This window comes from Zingiber officinale, chromosome 3B (genome assembly GCF_018446385.1).
Source record: "Zingiber officinale cultivar Zhangliang chromosome 3B, Zo_v1.1, whole genome shotgun sequence".
Taxonomy (NCBI): domain Eukaryota; kingdom Viridiplantae; phylum Streptophyta; class Magnoliopsida; order Zingiberales; family Zingiberaceae; genus Zingiber; species Zingiber officinale.
The window spans coordinates 110,503,767-110,525,332 of NC_055991.1; the positions used below are offsets into that span (position 1 = coordinate 110,503,767).

The 21,566-nt window shown below is 36.6% G+C and overlaps 2 protein-coding genes across 2 annotated transcripts; both read right to left on the reverse strand.

The window, feature by feature from the left end:
• Positions 1–206: 206 nt before the first annotated feature.
• LOC121967291 (39S ribosomal protein L46, mitochondrial-like) lies at positions 207–5,408 on the reverse strand. The gene is made up of 7 exons (XM_042517409.1): positions 5,317–5,408; positions 4,983–5,202; positions 4,825–4,890; positions 3,977–4,051; positions 1,179–1,308; positions 955–1,080; positions 207–645 (listed from the first exon to the last, which is right to left on the reverse strand). Exons 2-7 carry the CDS (start codon positions 5,156–5,158, stop codon positions 502–504), a joined length of 717 nt encoding a protein of 238 aa, XP_042373343.1. The 5' UTR covers positions 5,159–5,202; positions 5,317–5,408; the 3' UTR covers positions 207–501.
• Positions 5,409–12,099: 6,691 nt separating this feature from the next.
• Positions 12,100–13,151, reverse strand: LOC122055112. The gene is made up of 4 exons (XM_042616501.1): positions 13,127–13,151; positions 12,775–12,931; positions 12,209–12,693; positions 12,100–12,116 (listed from the first exon to the last, which is right to left on the reverse strand). Exons 1-4 carry the CDS (start codon positions 13,149–13,151, stop codon positions 12,100–12,102), a joined length of 684 nt encoding a protein of 227 aa, XP_042472435.1.
• Positions 13,152–21,566: the final 8,415 nt, after the last annotated feature.

A 21,566-nucleotide genomic window follows, 5' to 3' on the forward strand; every position in this document is an offset into this window, starting at 1 on the left:
CTCCGAATTACTGTCATAACCAATTCCAATCCTGAAAAAATAAAATTACATTCATCGTTAAGGTAAATGTTGACTCATCTTAGTCATCTAATGTTACTTTTGAATTGATATTTTAAAACTTTATCCTATTATATTTTAAATCAAGACAAATATAAAATTTTTAAGAAAAAGTTACTACGTAAAGAAAACAATTCATTCTTAAGGAATAAAACAAACACAGCGGTTTTATTGTTCTAACTTGTGTACAACTGCAATACAAGGCGATAATAATCAGTCAGCCCCAATAAAGTAGAGCAACCTTCATAAAAATGAAAAATAGTATGCATACATCTAAAGCCCAAAAATGCATCAGTTTGGTTTCATTAAGAGGATCCTCAGCTTATATATAACTTCAACTTCCATTTATCGTCTAATAGTAAACCAATGACGACAATAGGTCATATGAAATATGAGGAACTATGAAGTCAATTGCATGTCTAATATCCATATATGAAGACAGGTTCAGCTGATAATCATCTTGTTAAAAAAGGAGTAATGCTCGGGAAAGTGCTCGATTAATTCATCCTTAGTCACCCAGACGAAATCTTTGCAGTTCCCAATATGAAGTTTACTTGTGCCGATGACTTGAGATTTAAAAAAGAACCTCTGCGTCAAGAAGAAAAAGAAAGCTTGGTAAAATAAACAAGAGAAGAGGATTAAATGCCGTACGACATTGCATGATATACAGAGAAATATAACCAAAAAAAAAAAAAAAAACCTTCATAAAAATATTAAACCAATGAGATAAATAATAAATTATACCTCAAATTAGCAATTCATAATTAGCTAAAGCAAAATACTTCCAACTAATGCATTCCTACTTCGGGAAAATTGATAAAGGTTAATTATTCGTTTCAAGGAGTTGCGATATGGATACTAAACTCCAAAATATTTATCACAAATACTGACGTCTACCTTGAAGGATGGAATTTTGGGTTCGTCATCTTTTAGTTCCACAGCCATATGTGCCATGGGAGCATTGCCCACAAAATATGTATGACTAAGCCCTCCAAGTACAGATTTTAATGCTGCTTCTGCACACTGCAAACCAATTAAGTAGAACTTCAAAATGACATTGTTCAGAAAGAAAACAAATGATAGGGATACATGTAGTATCATTGTTGCCAACAAAGGTATACCAAACGCAGAGTTTCTTCGTTTTCATAAACTTTCTCTGGAAAATGCCAAACAGGTGTCTCATCAGGGGCTCCGTATGGGCTACCATATAAGAGAAGATAAAGTCTTCTGTCAAGTGCTCTTTGCAGTGACCTAAACGAAGAAACACATCAGGATAAAAAATATGTGATGATTAAGTGAAAAGATAAAAAACAAGCCATAATACAGTGGGGTCATCATCTAAAGAGGACAGTCTCACAATCTGCACCTGACAGTGTAATGAACTTGCAGGTAGAAAACAAACCAAGAAGCAAGAAGGGTTTGGTAGGGCAGAGGTCTCGAGAAGTGGCTGATTATGTTCACCAATAGTACATATGCAGTGGTCGTGTCTCAAGTATCGAGTGTTGATAGAAAAAAGATAGTGGGATAGACAATCAAGTAGGCATAGAAAGGATATTAGCAATTGCTTTTAGCGGTAGACAAGATCATGAAAAAAGTAGACCTAACACGTCATGTCAGCTTAAACAAAAGCTCATTGTTACTTAGGAGAATGGCAAAAATATTCCTTTGACAACTTAGAATACCCAAGAAAGATGCACTTGACATACTTGATATACTTACTTGATTATCGTTGCCCAAGGACAAAAAGAAGAATAAAGCAAGTGCATTTAAGTAGGACAACTGCATTGTACATCATAAATAACGAGAATATAGAATGGAACTTGACCATTCACCTAAATAGGACAACTGCATTGTTTCTGTTTTATTGAGAAACAAAATAGGTAGTCTTTATTTCTGTTTTATTGAGGTGCATAGAGCAAAATTGACCATTCTTTCATTCAAAAGGCTAAATCAGGCTGAGTAATTGACGATGAAGGTAACAAAATACTTAAAATCGAACCTCAAAGAGATGACAAGGATCCCAAAATTCATAATGGGCAAATGAAAAAGGTGAAGAAGCATGTCTTGAGACTCAAATAAGGAACAAGGATCAAAAGTGTTACCTAACTGAAACGATTCATGCATAAAACTATAGAGCTCAACAATTAGGAACTATCTTTTGTAAATTCTACAAGCTATAATACCTTAGGCAACCATGTATCTGGAGAGTCACAAGAGTAAATGAATATGTAGCCGCTGTAAACTGACACAATCTTTGAGACTATAGTAGAGGTATTGAGTAATTCAGCGAATTAATGAGTTTGGCCATGCATAGATCCAAAGAAAATTTGTTATCCAATACAACAACAACAACCAAACCTTATCCCACTAGGTGGGGTCGAAAATTTATTATGAAATAAAGGAATTAGAATTGTTATTTGGCACATGGGTGTATTTTCCTTCAAAAAAGACCGCTCAGGGTGTGACAAAACTCAAGCAGTAGAGGACTTATGAAAATGGTAAAGATGGAATAGAAGTGGCCTAACCAATGCTCTTTGTTGATCTGGTGGCTTAGCTACCACAGTGGAACAAGTAGGATGAGATAATAGTGTAAAGTCAAAAAGATTACCAAACATATGCTTAGAAGACCAGAATCTACAACCCAAATTTTGAGCCAGAAGCATATATCATATAAGCATCAGAAATGGCTCATAAATCAAGGATGCCATGGACTTTGAAAATTATTTTCTGAGATGCCTAGAATTGAAGGAAGGCAAAAACTATTAGTACACAAATGGTAGAGGGCTTGCAGACAAGGAGATCTATCATTGAGTTTGAGTCATCTTGTTGATGGAGGAGCTACAAAACAAAGATATGTTGGGGCCATAGATTCTATGGTTGGGATATAGGCAATGAATATGGAACAAAAGCACTTATTCCTGGATAATTACCAATAGGATATGAACAAAGGCATTAAGAAGAAAAATAACGATCATCAAGACGAGATACCTACTCAGGGGATGAAACAAGGGAGAGAAATATCCAAAAGTTGTCAAGAAGACATCTAAGAAATGAACTAGATATTACAAGAAGGGTGTGACATTACTATAAGTTTCTTAGAGAAGAAAACATAGTGAGCAAGAAGCCACACAACATCAGGAGTGAGGAGCAACAAGTAATCTAATGGAATAGGTAAAGCAAATTGGAGCAAAAGGCCACTTGAAGGGAGATGGAACAAGATAAGTCACACAAACCAATTCTCAAGCTAAGCTTGATCAAGATAGTGAAGTGGAATATAAAGAAGAAACTTAATAAATTAAACTTATAAATGTTAAAAATAAAGCATCAAGGTCACTTTATCACCATTTTATTAGTCCAAATAGTTGGCGTTCAAGGAACAAGCATCAAAATCACATTTTGAGTGTCAAGAGTAGGAACTACTACAATGTAATGATAAATATAAAAATTTTATCACAAACTTCTGAATTGATTTCAACACTAGATACCAAAGATGCAAAAAATTGAAATAAATAAATGCAGTATATTAAGGGCAAAGAAGTTAAAAGAACATGAAGCATGCACCCAACTTATCATGAATGGTGATGAGAGAAAAAAATGTCTATGATCTTATTAATGAGATGAGAACAAATGTATAAAGTTTGACAGATTACAAATGAAATCAACATAGACTTCATAGTGAAAGAACTACGAAAATACATGAAAATGCAGGATATGCTATTTCTCTTAATTGTCAAACTATGTTAACTATACATGAAAAATGCTTTCCTCCCCCTTCCTTAAGGTGGCTCTAACTATGGAATGCAAATGCTATAGCCAACAAAAATGGGAACATGATGAGAGCAAGACAATCAAACAACCACACCATTGCAAATTAAGTATCATGTCAAGCAAAGTGAGGAGAAACCAAGTCCATGTTTACCTCTTGTCATTATTCTTGTCAGCTTCTGTGATCCTTGGTGCAGGTACATAGTCAATCTTATAATCACCTTTGCCCCTATTAAGGCAATAACAATTACCATGGAACATAATTAAATTCATCAGAAAACAATAGAAAGTGTTGAATGTCCATCTACAATATATTATTTTATTTTTATTCTTTTCAAATGATATTCAGTTAACTTCAATGCCAAAGCCATTCTGAATATGACTATTTTTATGGTTTCTCAATATATATATATATATATATACAAGTACATTAGGAAGACGAATTTTTATTCTTACTAAATTTCCTATGTAGCTAATTTTGCAAGGAAATACAATAAATTGACTTCTGAGCCAATGTGATACTCATTTATCTATTGCTAATCTGTAAAGTATTGCTGTAGTTATTTCTTTGCTGAAGATTGGTTGTCTAGACTCTAGAAATCTAGACATGTAGCATGGAGACTAATAACATCATAAGCTAAGAACACACAGATCACAGCTGTTTCCATTCCTACTAAGAAAAATAATAATAAGATTAAAAAAAAGATCGAACAAAATCTACTCAACAGTTTAAGAAAGAGAGTCCAGTTCAAAGATCCTTTCAAATAAGACAATTTGAAGTCTAACCTGCTAACAAGCCAGTTGGGAAAACATATGAAAAGAAAATATAGTACCAAAGAATTCTAAATCACGTATTATTGATAATTATACTGCATAACTACTCAAACTTTCAAATTATTAGAATTCAGGACAAGCATTGCCAAAGTGAAAACAAGCTTAAGAGAACGAAATAACTTGAATTCAATCGGAGAAATCAGATAGCCAAAATGAAATACGTTCTACCTTGTCTCCCCCCTCGACAAGAACTCGTCTGGGTATTTCCGACGATATTGCTGCGTCCATCGGAACCTAAAAAACGTACCACATTCAACCCACTCCAGCTATTTCCATCGAGTTTACGATATTCATCAATCAAGAAAGTAACAAAGATCTAGACTTACGAGAATTCCTGGAAGGCGTAGACAATGGGTTCGATTTTGGGAATGACAACCGGAAGGCGTTCAAAGAGGACGGAGGCGACAATCTTCTCCGAGCTAGTGCTCCCGACCACGCCACCGGTTGCGGAGGATGAGAACCATCTGGATCGTCGGAGTAGCGGAATGACGGATCTCTGCATCTCACTGCGGTCTAATTCTTCCTTGCAAACTCCTCGTTAAAACCCTGAGATTAAGCAGAGAAGAGATAAACCCCAAGATATCGCCTAACTGAGCAATGATCATAAACAGAAATCTTGTGAAGGAGAAGAAAACCAGCGGAGAAGAGCTAGAAGCTTACCAGACATGGAGCTTGAGGCGAGACCGCGCGAGACTGCTAGAGTGACTGCGCAAGGACGATGAAATTAGGTTTTGTTATGACGTTGCACAGGTGTACACTTTTTAGAGAATTTTTCATCTTACACCAATACTTTTAATAATTTTTTAAATCAAAATCCACTCTTATTAAATAAGGTAATTTATCAAATCACGCACCTAGAAATTTTAATTGACTAAAAGACATATGTCATTTTGGTATTTATCAAAGAAAGTACTTTTTCAAGTGCACTTCTCTTTTTATCCTTCTAACAAATCTAATTTCTTTTGTCGTTTTTCTTTTCTCCCTCTATGTTTCCTATCTCCTCTCTCATATTTCCTATGCATGCTGCTTCTTTTATTTCTCCTTTTCTTTTTTTCCTCTTTTTTATTTGCATGCATGCATAGCAAAGGTCTGATATACAAATTATATCAGTCCAACGACATTTAAGATTTAGTTAATTTTTTGATAACATTTTAATACATTTAGAGGAGCTAAAATAAATCATGAATAGCAAATTTAAACTACTTGTAATCTTAGAAATTACAGAAATTGAAATAAGTGCAATCAGAGTTTTTTAGGTCCATCAATGGGTTTCGATCAAAACCCATTGATGGACCTAGAGAGCTCTGATTGCATTCATTTCAGTTCCTGTGGATTCCTGATGTTGCAAGGAGTTCAAATATGCTATCCATTGTTTATTTTAACTTTTAGAAGGTGTTAAAATATATAAAAAAAATCAACAAAAAATCTACACGTTAGGCCTGATATGGAATCATATCAGGCCTAACATGGGCCTGATATGATTTTTTTTAGTGCATTCTTATGTTTAGCTTGAAGCAATTGTACAAGTGAAAGAATATGCTACTGACCCAAACATAAAAATCATAATGAACTACAAAGACAAAATACAGTATTTATGAAGAATTACAAAGACAAGAAGAATTGGACTTGTAAATTAAATACCTCTTATTTTCTTACAATGATACAAGCTAAAGTCCTCAGTAACACACCATAAGCTAAAAAACATGCATGAGATAACATCTTGTTACTATCTCCATTTCTCATGAACTGAGGTAGCTACAACCTTGCTTTGACATCTGCCCTGTGGTGTGATATTTAGTCGCACTTTCTTCTCACTTCAATAGCTCTTCACGGCACATAGCCTCAGTCGTTGCTCTCTTCTCTTTGGCTTCTTTGTGAATCATAGCAATTTTGTTTTTCATTTTCTCAGCCTATTCTGCTTCGCGTTCTCTAATTTTTTATTGTCCACATAGTGTTAGAGCAATCATAGACACTTCCATTATGAAATGAAGAGTTCCTAAAACAGTTGAGCATTCCTAATAGAGTGAGACCCATATTTGGCCTGATATGAAATCATATCAGGCCTAACATGGGCCTGATATGATTCATATCAGGCCTAACGTAGAGGTTTTATATTGATTCTTTTTTCTTATATTTTAACGCATTCTAAAGGTAAAAATAAACAATAGATAGTATATTTGAACTTCTTGCAACATCAAGAATCCACAGGAACTGAAATGGGTGTAATCGGAGTTCTCTAGGTCCATAAGTGAGTTTCGGTCAAAACTACTGATGACCTAGAGAGCTCCGATTGCACCCATTTTAGTTTTTGTGAATTTCTAATATTGTAAGGAGTTCAAATATGTCCTCCATTGTTATTTTTGACATTCCTAGTAGTGAACCAAAGGTTTTGAAAAACCTAAAACGTATGGGAAATGTTTTGCTGATTCTTTCTTATTATATTTTAACATCTTTTTAGAAGTTAAAATAAATAATAAATAGAATATTTTAACTCCTTGCAACATTAGAATTCCACATAAACTGAAATGTGTGTAATCGGAGCTCTCTAGGTCCATCAGTGGGTTTTGATCGAAACCCACTAATCGACCTAGAGACCTCAGATTGCAGCCATTTTAGGTCCTATGGATTTCTAAAATTGAAAGGAGTCCAAATATGCTCTCCATTGTTATTTTTGACATTCCTAATAGTGGACCAGAGGTTTTGAAAAACTAAATCTCTCTTTCTTTCTTTTTTTATTTTTATTTTTTTTGTTATTAGGCCTGATATCTCCCATATCAGGTCCACGTTGGCCCTGATATCTCTTCGTATCAGGCCTAATAACAAAAAAAAGAAAAAAAAATTAAAAAAGAAAGAAAGAGAGATTTAGACCTAGAGAGCTCCGATTGCACTCATTTCAATTTCTGTGGATTTCTAATATTGCAAGGAATTCAAATATACTCTCCATTGTTATTTTTGGCATTCTTAGTAGTGGACCAGAGGTTTTGAAAAGCCTAAAATGTATAGGGATTATTTTGTTGATTCTTTCTTATTATATTTTAACATCTTTTAAAAGTTGAAATAAATAATAGATAGCATATTTTAACTCCTTGCAATATTAGAAATCCACAGAAAATGAAATAGGTATAATTGGAGCTCTCTAGGTCCATTTGTGGATTTTGACCAAAACCCACTAATGGACCTAGAGAGCTCTGATTGCACTCATTTCAGTTCCTGTGGATTTCTAAAATTACAAGGAGTCCAAATATGATCTTCATTATTATTTTCGGCATTCCTAGTGGTGGACCAGAGGTTTTAAAAAATCTAAATCTCTCTTTCTTTCTTTCTTTCTTTATTTCTTTCTTTTTTTATTAGGCCTGATATCTCCCATATCAGGTCCATGTTGGGCATGATATGGGGAGATATTAGGCCCACATTGGGCCTGATATAAAGAGATATCAGGCCCAACGTGGCCCTGATATCTCTTCATATCAGGCCTAATAACAAAAAAAAAGAAAAAGAAACAAAAAGAAAGAAAGAGATATTTAGGTTTTTCAAAACCTCTGATCCACCATTAGGAATGCCAAAATAATAATGGCGAGCATATTTGGACTCTTTGCAATTTTAGGAACCCACAGGAACTGAAATAGGTGCAACCGGAGCTCTCTAGGTCCATTAGTGAGTTTCGGTCAAAACCCACTAATCGACTTAGATACCTCATATTGCAATCATTTCAGGTCTTGTCAGGGGCGGATCCAATGGGGGGGGGGGGGGGTGGCATCGGCGGTCGCCCCCTTGCCGGCGATGGAACCCCTAGTATTATGAGGTTTCACCGGTGGAGATGGAGGATACCATTTCTTGTTCATCGTGATCACCCCTCCATACTTGAATTTCTGGATTTGCCACTGGGTCCTATAGATTTCTAAAATTGCAAGGAGTCTAAATATGCTCTCCATTGTTATTTTTGACATTTCTAGTAGTGGACCAGAGGTGTTGAAAAATCTTTTTTTTTTTTTGTTTATTTTTTTCCATGTTGTTAGGCCTGATATCTCTCCATATCAGGCCCACTGGGCTTGATATAGAGAGATATCAGGCCCAACGTGGATTTGAACTCTTATAACATGTTTGAGAAAAAAATTGGAAAAAAAAAAAGAAAAACAAAGAGAAGATAAAAAAGAAGGAAAGAGAAGATGCGTTGCATGCATAGTAGGAAAGAGAAGAGAGAGAAATGACAAAAAAAAAAATCAGTTAAATTTGTCTAGAGGGTAGAATAAGAAAATCACTATAAAAAGGTACGTCATTTGATAAATGCTAAAGCAGTATACATCTTTTGGTAAATTTAAAAACCTAAGTATGTTTTTTCGGTAAATTACTGTAAATAAATATTAAATATGATATCTAGTAATTGTACATGGTAAAGTATAAAATGTTCATGGTCATGGACCTAAAATTAGTCATTGTAATTAATATAATATTGAATAATTACGTTTTCTACTAGATTATTTCCAATAATAAAAATTATAAACAGTTTTGAATGCCATAAGGTATTTGATGAGAAATTAAAATGTTAATAAAAAATTACAAACAGTTATTCGTGAGTTAGATTTGGAGAATTCTTTAACAAAGTAAAGTAATTGGACAAAGATTTGAAATACCCATATAATATTATTAACAATGATTTAATTTTAAGGGCGCTTATGGAGAAACATCCAACATTTGGTCAAGATTTTTAAAAATCAAAAACTAAAAAATTGAAAAATCAGACAACTTTAATTAATGCTTCGAAAATATTTTTCATAAAATTAAAGAGAAAACTCTGAATTATTAAAAATATTAAAGAGCGGAAATTAAAAAGGTGCTCGATCCCTGTTTTTTTTATCAAGAAGCATGCTTCTAAAAAATTTGTATATATACTGTTAATAAAAAGTGGTTTTAGAAGTTTTTATTTCATCTAAAAAGTTTTGCAAAAGAATAGGAAGGGTGTTTTCTAATTTAGATTTGACGTGATAGCATGGTTCTATAAGCTGACAGAGGAATAAGGGTTTAAAAGGTACGTAAAAATAATTTATGTCCTCTAGATTTTTTTATAAAATAAAATTTTATTAATATTCAAAGATTATTCTTAAACACTGTTTATATAGACATAAAAAAGAAAAAAAAACATAATATATAAACTACAATTTCTATTTTATAGATTCACATGAAAAAAAAAAATCATAATATACAAACTACAATTCCTATTTTATAAAAAGAAAAAATAATTTTAAAAAAATTATTAATAGACAAACAATCTTAAAATTTTTAAACAGACTTAAATCTAAAAGTATACAAAAGATAGAAATTACTAAAAATATATTAAATACTAAAAAAATAAAAATTATCAAAACTAATAATAAAAATATGTGGATACTCTTGCACCAGTCATCTCAAGTTGAAAGAACTCATTCTTGAGTTTAGAATAGTGTCAGATGGTAGTCCAAAAGAAAAATTATTTGACACTAAATTTAGAAAATCTACTAGCAGTTGTTTCTCAAGAGTTGATGCATCAAGAGCTTTCAATCATTTGTAGACACGATCCAAAATTTCTCCATCACCATGAACATTGGATTCTATATATAGCACAACATCCATTTTCTCTTATCAATCAGATTCATCCTTAGAACGACCATACACTTCTAGAGAATCTATTGTAGACATGGTTGAGCCATCAAGGGTTCACCCCACAAAGATAGTGATCTCTTCCTTAGCTAGAAAGGATTCAACAATTGTGAAAGGAATATCACACTGATGTCATATGGACACGATGAAATGTGGACCACAGGTGAATTGGCATGGAAGTTGACTGGGAGTAAGACTTTCGCTAAAGAACTCAGGGAATCACCTATAAATATCAGCGAAGTAAGACTTCCACGGGCCAGGGACACAACTACTCTGACGATCAAGTCAGAAACTAAGAGAGCAAAGTAGTAGCAAAAATGGAAGAAAGTATGACACTATGCGCACATGGGTAACTGTACCAGTGGTGAAGAACCCCTTTTTATAATATCCCTCATAATTCCCACATTTAATAAGGCATCATCTCACTGCCAGAGAACCTATCCCATCGTCATGCTTCCACCATATCCAGTAATCACATCATGAGTATCTATACATAGATATGATTTTCTAACTTGCTGATAAATCTGCATGTTGTATTAATGGCCAAATGGGCTCATAGGCTAGGAGGCTTATGGGGTTTCTAGTTAGAAGATGGGCACAACATAGGAATCCCACTTTCTCATGATACCTAAATGGACTGTGATAGTATCACAAGAGAGAATGGAGCTTTATGGGAAACTAGCAAACTACAATACCAGCCCCCTAAGCGTCTGCTCGATCCGCCTTAGCCGATCTAGAGAGAATGAGGAACAGAGCCTTGTGAGTGTTCGACAGAGTCGAGGAGTGGGGTCTCTTGAGATCCTATTCGATCAGTGTTAGTTAGACGGAAGAGACTGGGAAAAAAGCCTTATGAGTGTCTGACGGAGCTAGGGAGCGGGGCCTCTTGAGAGTTTGTTCTATCGGCATTAGCCAGTCGGGAGAGAATGGGGAGTAGAGCCCTGTGAATGTTCGACAAAGCTTGAAAATTGGGCTCATTGAGAGTCTGTTTGATCGGTGTTAACTGATTGAGAGAGAACAAGGAACATAACCCCATGAGTGTTCGGCAGATCTAGAGAATGGGGCCCTTAGAGAGTCTGTTCGATTGGCTTAGCCTATTCGGAGAGAATAGGGACTAGAGCCCCATGAGTATCCGATAAAGTTGGGGAGTGGGGCCTCTTGAGAGCCTGTCTGATTAGCATTAGCTTGTCAGGAGAGAATGGGGAGCAGAACCCCATGAGTGTTCGGCAGAGCCGAGGAGTGGGGTGTTGGAGCAATCTCAATTGTCTGTGCGACCATGTATTTTGATGTTTGGGTAAAGGGTTTAAGTTAGGTTCACCCTTGTATTTGATATATGTATTTGAGTTGTGCAGGATTGCAGGATACACATATGACTCAGCTTGATGGCTTAGGGTTCAGTGACGAATGGAGCATCCGAGGGACCGTGGACAAGGCAGTAAGGACAAGGGCCATAGGTGTGTCTGATTTATATTATCTTCTTTTCTTTTCTTTGTTGTTGATTGCACATGTATATTGTTTACTAGAATATATTTTAATTTTAAGTTATAAAGATCATTTTCTAATTCACTAATCCCAATCAAACATTCATCCTTGTAAACATTGCAAACACTTTTTGTAAAAAGATAAGAATAACCTCATCCATCAAGCATAAAAATAGAAATAATATTTTTAAATAAATCTGGAACAAATAAAACATCTCTTAAATACAACTTAAAATCATCACTCAAGGTCAAAGTAATATCTCCTATAGCTTTCACAGCAACTCTTACTCCGTTCCCAAGTCTCAAGAAGGTCTCACCCTCTCTGAATCTTTTACTTCTTGTCATCATCTATAAATCATTGCAAAGATGAGAATCATAGCAAGTATCCAATACTTAAGAAGTAGAGTTAATAGAGACATTAACTTCTATATAGAGCATACCTTTGCTAGAATACTTCTGAGCAAGATACTCCTTGCAATTACACCTCTCATGTCCAGGCTTGTTGCAGTGGAAACAAACATGTTTTGACTGATTAATCTTTGTGGGCCTTGTCTTTTTATTAGGTTTGATCTTCTTCATAGGGGCAAAATGCTTCTTTCCCTTTTTCTTGGGTCCTTTCGTAGATCCAGAAGATGAACCCACAAGGAAAATAGATTTTTCTTTTTTCATAGTTGCTTCATAATTTGCAAACATATTCACTAGCTCTTCAAAAGTAGCCTCTAGCTTACTCATATTGAAGCTGACCACAAAATTGTCAAATGAGGAGGGGAGAGACAATAATATAATATCTGTCGATAGCTCATGTGGAATAACCAAGTCAAGGTTCAATAACTTTTCAATAAGCTCAATCATCTTAACCCCATGATCATGGACCGAAGCCCCATCTCGCATACTAGCCATCATGAGCTCCTTGACAATTGCGTGCCTGATTGAACAAGTCTATGTATCATACAACTCTTGTAGGTGTATGTGAATATCTTTAGGATCCACAGTCTCCTCGAATTGCCTTTGCAGTTCATTTGACATTGAAGCTATCATATAACATATTGCTTGAAGATTATGGTCCGACCATTTTTTAAGCTTTGCCAACTCATCAGGAGTGGCATTAACAGGAGCCTCTTTTGGAGGTGTCTTATCTAGTGTATATGCAATCTTTTCAGATACTAGAATAATCTTTAAATTTATTAGCCAGTTAGAATAGTTAGGTTCAGTTAATTTATTATCATCAAGTATCACAGATAGTGGATTCCGAGATGTCGTATCAAAAATATACTAAAATAAAAATAAATAATTAACATTACTGATTATTTTAAATAATTCATAAGATAAAATATGTGGATTTTTATATTTTGAATTACCTCCCATTATTTTTGACATTTCCATCACCCTCTAATAGAAACGGAAAATTATATTTCCTTAGTGAGTACATAGAGCATAATTAGCCAATTATGATCCCTAAATGATATTAGCCGATCATAATTCCCAGAAGGTAGAGCTCAATTACATCATTTGCAACCTCTATGTAATTCGCCTCATGTTTGATAAGGGCTCAATAATATGATGCTGATTATCTTTGAGTGTTAAGTCGACCCATCAATGTTAGATTGTCATGGACGATCACCATGCGCTCCCTCAATGTATGAGCTAAAGTCATGGGAGTTTCACCCAATCCACATCATTTATGTCAGTGGAAGACACGGCTTTTCAGCATCCCAACCTCTCCAATGATATGAGGTAGACATTGACCGTGGATATCTTTCATCATGCAACCACCGTTGATAGGAGACAATGAAAAATATACTATTCTATTTTTCCCTTTATGACTTGATCTAAATTTTGAATCATATTCAAAATGAGGGATTTTAATTTAAATATTTATATCATCACTCAGAAGATATAATATGTGATCCGGTGGTAAGGTGGGGCCCGCCCGGTAGACGGTCAAGGTGGTCAGTGCCCCAGCAGTCCATCCGATCGGACGACCCATCTGGCAGATCGGCGTGGGGATTACCCGACCCGACAATACAACAGCTTGGCCAGATACCAAGCTTCCAACACTCAAGCGGAGGAACTGGGGCCGAGCGGCTGTCTCGCTCGACCGAACAATGGACGCATCCCCGACCAGGCAGGCATGGCTCCCTTACTCAGCAGGACAGAGTCAAGATGTCAGACCATTGGCCGAGTGGACATCCCGCTCAGGGCCGGTTGCGATGTCAGCCGGATGACAGGCTGGCCGAGCGGCTCCCTCGGTCGGCCCAGTAATAGACAAAAGGAGTAGCTGGTGATATCCTTCTGGGAACTCGTGCTACTGGCAAACGATGTGGTCGGCGGTATCGTCAAACAAAGAAGCGTACAGTGGAAGCTTCCACTGTCACGTCAGCGATATGCTCGGGCTGTTGAGGTATGACGTCAGACACATTTTTCTAACACATCCTTTCCAAGTATGCCCTGAGAAGCATGCATGCCTTGGGAAGCGTGCACACACATCTCTGGAGCTCTATATAAGGACCCTCATATTTCGACGGAGGTATATTCTTCGATATTGTAGCTACAATTACGTTGCTGCTCTTTTCTCTTCTCTACTTCATCCACTTGCCGTCGGTGACTGACTTGAGCGTCGGAGGGTCATCGCTGGGGAACCCCTCCCTAGCTCGGCACTAACAACTTGTGGTTGCAGGCTTAGCTCGTTGGAGGCCCACTGTAGGATCGAAAAGAATTTAGATATCTCCACAATAACATGATATTGTCCACTTTGGGCCTAAGCCCTCATGATTTTGCTCTTGGGCTCTACCCAAAAGGCCTCATGCCAATAGAGATATCTTTCTCTTATAAACCCATGATCTTTTCCATGTGTTTTCAATGTGGGACTATGTTTGCAACCTTGCAACCCCAACAATCCCCCCCCCCTCAAACAAAGGACCACGGGCTTTCCACGTCCGATCCTCGACCCACCAGGTCTTCCTGCCCCTCGGTCTACCCGACCTACTAGGACTTCCTTGCCTAGCCGCAACTAGGACTTCCTGCCCCTCGGTCCACCCGACTTACTAGGACTTCCTTGCCTAGCCGCAACTAGGACTTCCTGCCTGGTGTCTAGTCCTCTTGATCCGAACATAGGAGCCCCCACTTTCTTTGTTCGAGGTCAATATTGTACTCACATGGTTCAATAAGACCATAACTCTTGTGCACAGTCGGTGGTTAAACCTTCTGGCAGTCCAGGCTCTGATGCCAATTGTAGGATCGAAAAGAATTTAGATATCTCCACAATAACATGATATTGTCCACTTTGGGCCTAAGCCCTTATGGTTTTGCTCTTGGGCTCTACCCAAAAGGCCTCATGCCAATAGAGATATCTTTCTCTTATAAACCCATGATCTTTTCCATGTGTTTTCAATGTGGGACTATGTTTGCAACCTTGCAACCCCAACACCCACGTCACCTTCGGTCCACATCCAGTCAACGTGAGCGCCACCTCCCCAGCTTTCGTCGACCCGACTCTCGGACAGGATCAATATGTTTTATGTACGTTTGTCGAAATCAAGCAACTATGTTATAAAATAATATGCATACATATATCTAATACTATATATCAAATATATCATATTTTAAGGATGAACAATCAGTGAGAGTCATTGGATCATTCTTCTTACATCATATACATAATATCAAATATTTTGTATCAATTAATAAATAAATAAATAATTGATCTATGGTTCTTGTTAATTATTTAGATTTGACTGCAAGATTATCTAATAAATTAACAAATCAATTTATCTATAATCAATTTTGGAAAAATAATTATTATTGGTAAAATCATGTTTCACCATAATATGTTACCAAATATTTTACGTGGTCAAACTAATTAACAAGAATATATATACTTTTGTCTTAAAGTCTATATGACAAATAATGATAACCTGACTTTGATACCACTATTGGAACTGAATTTGAAATTTGGATATCGTGTTTCTACACTCCTATGCACAACAGAAATTTAAAATTTTATTTGTAATTTAACAATTAAATCAAAGGAGTGTTTATATGGATTTTTAAACAAACATAAGCATAATTTTTATCTAAGCATGCATTACAATCTAAGTATTTAAGTAAGATCCTATAAGCATAACAAAGATAAACTATCATATGATTGATTCATATAATGTTAATTTAATAATTTTATTTAGACATCCTAAACTATCTAAAATAGATATATTAGATCATTTAATCATAACCTAAATAAAACTATTAACACATGCATCAATATACATATGAATCATAGTATAAGCATAAACATACCTTCCAAACATCCTGTGTTTGGGGATGACTCCAACTATTCTGGTTGTAGCGAAATAACTCTTTGTTAATTGTCACAAACTCGTACTTCCTTCATCTAATCCGGTCCATGATCATAGTCCTCTTTCCAACACTTAATTGTACTAGAGATTAAGTGTCATTTTTCATCGAGACGGTTGAAACAACTTCCTCGAAGATGAGGAAGGGGCTGCCCAATTACCCCTTCACAAGGGGATGCTTAATAGCCTTCAATAAGTGGTTACACCTTCCAAAATTTTGTAAGAAGGTGGGTGGCAGCAATGCTTCTTGAAGAGGAGAAGCAACAATAAGGAGATGAGACCTTATCGATGGAAGAGAGGGAGAACATTTATATCTTCTTCCTTTGAGAATGTCTGCTGAATTTCTCAAAAGAAAAGAGAGGATGTGGATGCCAAAACTCCAAGGGGAGGAATAGACATGGTAGTTGAAAATCTCCAAATAGAGGAAGAAGAAGCTTGTTGTCCTAATTCAGCAAGATCCAAAAAGATGGCTATTGTATAGCTTTTTTCTTCAAGAAGAAGCCATAGAGGTGGCTACCAAAAAACAAAAATCAAAAGCTTCACCACTCAACTCTCTAAGGCTCATTTAAAAAAAAAATGTGGTTGCACAAAATGGAGTTAGGGGAGGAGTGTAGATAAGGAATAGGGAAAGTGGAGAACATGGTAGAAAAAAAAAACAAAAACAATTTTTTTTCTCATTCTCACATTGAACCATTTTTTTTTTTATTTTTATTCCATGATGCAATATTTAATATATTGCATTTCCTCATGATGCAAACATTAATGTATTACATTTCCTTTTTGGCTTGAGCTTTGAAAGCCCATTATCTCTTCCATCTTTATCCATTGGAATTTTAGAACTTTTCTAGAACCCAATAATACGAGTCGATTGTAATCATATCAACAATCCAATATCGTTAACATGACAAACACATTTGCTCACTATTACAAGAATATAAATCTAATTTATAGTCTTTGTGTGGAACTCTTCCACTCTCCTTGTTTCTATTGATTGGAAATCACTCTAACATTTGATCATATCAAACTTTATTTGTCAATATAATATTTGATCACATCAAAATTTATTCATCAAATTCAACTACTTGAATTTGACCTTCTCAACGGGAAATAGAGAAACCAATACTTGTGTGATCCTCAATATTTCGGAGATATAGTTATCCGTGGGTTCACAACTCTTTGTGATTCAGAACGGTACTTTTCCTTTATTCAGGCATACCCTTAATAGCCTTATCCTATAATCAACTCCTTAATTATAGGATGTTAGAATTAATTCTGATTAGCACCCAATGAATCATGGTAAGAGCGTCTAGCAGCACCACCCCATGATTCCCTAGGTATCATTGAATAGTACTTGTAAGAACTAGTCAATTATGGTTAATGTACAGTCTAGTCCCTTCATCTCATATATCCCGGTAATCTACAACAATTGGTATATCGAGGATTGTATATTGATTCAACAACCATATGATATATCTTATAGTGATATTGCATGTGTAACTAGGAAACTCCTTTCCTAAAGTACATCTTACAGCTCAGATTAGAGACTATATACCCTATAAAATAATATATTACATAGGATATCATACTTGTAGGTGTGTGGTGAATCCCCGACTACAATACACTGACTCTGATATGTTTTGTAACTACACACAATCTCACCACCTGATGACCCTAATAGAGTCAATAAATGAGTCAAATTGTAGCCCCAACATATAAAGTCTCAGTATTGTCCCGGGTCATAAGGACTACTAGTGTACAATTACAACCAAAGACTTATCCACTTGATAAATAATAACCACTTGGAAAGTATGTGTGAGGGATGTTCGATGAACTCACCGTATTGTATGCCTGAACATCTCTATGTCCTTACCAATGAAATATGGTACACTACATCACAGATGTTAGTCTCTAGCTCGAACGGTCTTTTATCCTTGTTTATTAGACAATCCAATTGACTAGGAACAAATTTAGAATATACAGTGAATATTAATGTATTTCACGATGAGCATCATATGTATCACCACATCTCACTATAGGATATTCAAAGACTTTATCTATGCATCTAACATGGGTATAAAGATAAAGTAAATGCCAAACTAAATTGAATTATATTAAAATAAAGGTTGTTTATTTACAAGAGTCAACAAAACCCTAACCAACAGTTATTTTTGTAGGGCACCTACTCTAACACCATTGTGCCTTTTCATCTAAGGCACCTCAAACACCTTTGAGGCACCTTCATACCTTTGTTGGACAGCTCTAACCCTGGCACCCGAGGCACCCTCAAACATAAGTGAGGCGCCTCGAGTCTTCAAGATCAACCTCCAACTTGTTTTTCTTTGAACCCACTCGCTTGGGTGATGCTTCGTTCGTTCAGAGTTGAGCTCACCTGAACCTAACTCCGACCTTCTCCTTAAGTAGGCTTCTTACTTGGCTTCTCCTCCCTCAAGCGTTGCATACGTCATTCTCATCCATCGGTGTACTCTTCCGCAACACCTCATTCCTCGGATGCACCGAGTCCGTCGATTCGCTTCTCATGCCATCCTTCTCACAAGCTGTGTCTTCCGCTCGACTTCTTCTATTTCTAAGTTGCTACACACTCAAACACAAGACATTAAAACTGCAAGATTTAACTTAACTTGATTAATCACATCAAAAATAACCTAGGGTACTTACAGGTACTTCATTTTTATTCTTTCAAGCAACTTAAGCTTCTTCCACATTAATATATTTTACAGTTCACCCCAAAAAATTATCAAAGTCCTTCGAGGGCTTCCTCACCAAGGAATGAAAAAAAATCTCCATCAATGAGTCCCTGAGAAAAGACACTCATTAGTATTTCAGAGGTGACGGAGGGAATATCCAAAGCCACTTAATTTAAGGATTCCTTTGCTCCTTGTTTGAGGGTGAAGAGGCTCAAGTTGGTTTTATGATACCTTCAGCTGCTAGAAAAATGATGCAAGAAGACCCTCTTGAAATCTTTGAATCATGTAATGGAATTGTAAGGGAGCCGGTCGAACAACCTCTGTGTTGAACCAAATAGGGTGATTAAAAATGCTCGACACTTGACTCCATTCGTGTACTGGTGTAGCAAAGTGGCGAATTCAAATTGCCGAAGATGGCCTTTAGGATCGATAGAGCTTCTATATTCTCTGACCGACGGAGGTCAGAAATGTTTGGGCAACTTGTCTTCAAGAACCTCATGACTTAAGGGCACACTTGACCACTCGGAAGAATTATTAGTAGCAAGGGTCTTTCCTTGCATAGGATTGGGGCTAGGCAAATCAACAACAGAAGAGGCTTGAGATTGCTCAACTTTAGTTGAGTCCTCTATAGGCGTTCAGAACAAGATCTAAATCTAGTGTGGCTTGGGATTGCGGCCACCTATTGTTGGAAGATCGGATGACCGGCTAGAAGGAGGGTTGGATAGACGTCGCCCCCAAATTGATCGCTTCCTACAATTGTTAGTTTGCACAGTGGAAATATAAACTAATATGAATACAAAGAAAGCTAAAGATAAAGAAATTAAAAGGCAAACCACTTACATGTTTTCTTTAACGTGGTTCAGAGATTAGGGCTCCTACTCCACGGCTGACCGTAAGGTGGATGATCCCTATCTGTCGGTAGATTAGCCCCAGACAAACTCCAGCTACTCAAGTAACTCCTTATGGGTGGAGAAACTTTACCACAACACCAACCAAGAACACTTGGACACCAAGGAAATCTTGAGCACTTGTTGACTACTAATTAGGCTTTAACCAAGTCTAATTTCGTCAACCTTAACCAAGCTTCCAAGCCTTGGTTATATAGGCCACGGGTTAGAAAATTCGCCTACCAGTCAACTAGTGAAAGTGTCAGTCGACTGCCCTCTATGAAAATTTGACTGTTACAACCCAACGACTCAATACCAGTCGACTAGTAAAAGTACCAATTGATTGCTGCACACTGGCTGAGCGAACAGAGGCATTCTGTTCACTCCCAGTCGACTGCACCAGTTGACTGATGAAAGTACCAATTGACTAATATCCCAAATACAATCTCTCAACACTCGGACCCTCACCCTTACGACTCACTTGACTCTTCCTCGCAGCCTTGACCTCTTGTCTTAAAGCCTACTTCTTTTGGCTCTCGTCCCTCAAATGCATTCAAGCCCGCGGCTCATCCCAATGTCATCCTTCGCGTATGCCTCAAAGTCGCTTTCCTCAGCCATTGTCCTTTCTGCTTTGTCCACGGTCCCTCAAATGCTCCATCCTTCACCAGCCCCGAAGCCATCAAACTGAGTCATATGCGTATCTTGCAAACCTGCACAATTCAAATACACATATCAAATATAAGGGTGAACCTAACTTAAACCCTTTGTCCAAATATCAAAACACATGGGCGCACGGACCATTGGGATTGCTCAAACAATCTCCCCTTTTTGATGTTTGCCAATACGTTTAAGTTAGAGAAAACATAATAGCAAAACAATATGCTAATACTAAATGGACTTAGGTTGCCAAGGCTACACACTTGGACTTATACCGCCAAGGAAATAGACTTATGTTGTCAAGGCTACACACTTGGACTTACATTGCCAAGGAAATGAACTTACGTTGCTAAGGCTACACACTTGGACTTACACTACCAAGGAAATGGTTTACATTGCCAAGGCTACACACTTGGACTTACACCGCCAAAAAATTACGCAAGCATGCAATGAAACCTATCACAAGGCTCCCCCTACACCTAAGCTCCCCATTGAGCTAGGAATTTTACCATAGGGATATTTAAGAATCTATCACAAGACTCTCCCTACACGCAAAGGCATCTAAGATTTTTCCAACTAAACCTTACTTCTCCCCCTTTGCCTAACATTAAAAAGCTTCCAACAATACCCCAATTGTCGAAACTTATCATTTAAACTGACCCTAAACTCGTGTATTTATCCCTCAAGGACCTAATACACCAATGCTAGTTGACCCGGTCAAACTTAATGCTGAAAAATAGTTTCAGGCTTGTATCAGTTGACTACCAAAAATACCAGTTGACTATCCTTATCGAAACAAACTCACAGAGATATTCTGTGTTCGATAGCACTGTTACCATTCGATTGGTAATTACACCAGTTGACTGGCACACTATTTTCAACCTAGACAACATTCTGAACCTAACTTCAAAAATGCCACAAAAATTCCACAGACATCTAAAAATTCCTAAATTTTATGGAGATGTCTTTTTTACCCATGTCTATTTGGAAAAAATACATTTAAAAATATATCTATTACCAATTCCAAGATTGACATAAAACCCAAAACTAGATAAATGGTGTAGGATCGTAGACATGCTAGGGGGGGTGAATAGCACTCATGGCTAATTCATTCATTTCATAAAAACACATAGAATATGCAGTGGAATAAAGAATGAAAAGACAAGCAACGCTAACAAGCTTTCTTTTACTTGGTTCGGA

What these genes read in the sequence shown, in the direction of transcription:
- LOC121967291 (XM_042517409.1), bottom strand. Translation starts at nt 5,158, where the DNA reads ATGCAGAGATCCGTCATTCCGCTACTCCGACGATCCAGATGGTTCTCA. An exon ending in GACAAGAATAATGACAAGAG is followed by an intron (nt 1,309 to 3,976) that starts GTAAACATGGAC and finishes TTCTTCGTTTAG; the next exon opens with GTCACTGCAAAGAGCACTTG. An exon ending in ACGAAGAAACTCTGCGTTTG is followed by an intron (nt 1,081 to 1,178) that starts GTATACCTTTGT and finishes ATTGGTTTGCAG; the next exon opens with TGTGCAGAAGCAGCATTAAA.
- LOC122055112 (XM_042616501.1), bottom strand. Translation starts at nt 13,151, where the DNA reads ATGGAAATGTCAAAAATAATGGGAG. An exon ending in AATGTCAAAAATAATGGGAG is followed by an intron (nt 12,932 to 13,126) that starts GTAATTCAAAAT and finishes AGATTATTCTAG; the next exon opens with TATCTGAAAAGATTGCATAT. An exon ending in ATGTCAAATGAACTGCAAAG is followed by an intron (nt 12,694 to 12,774) that starts GCAATTCGAGGA and finishes TTGTTCAATCAG; the next exon opens with GCACGCAATTGTCAAGGAGC.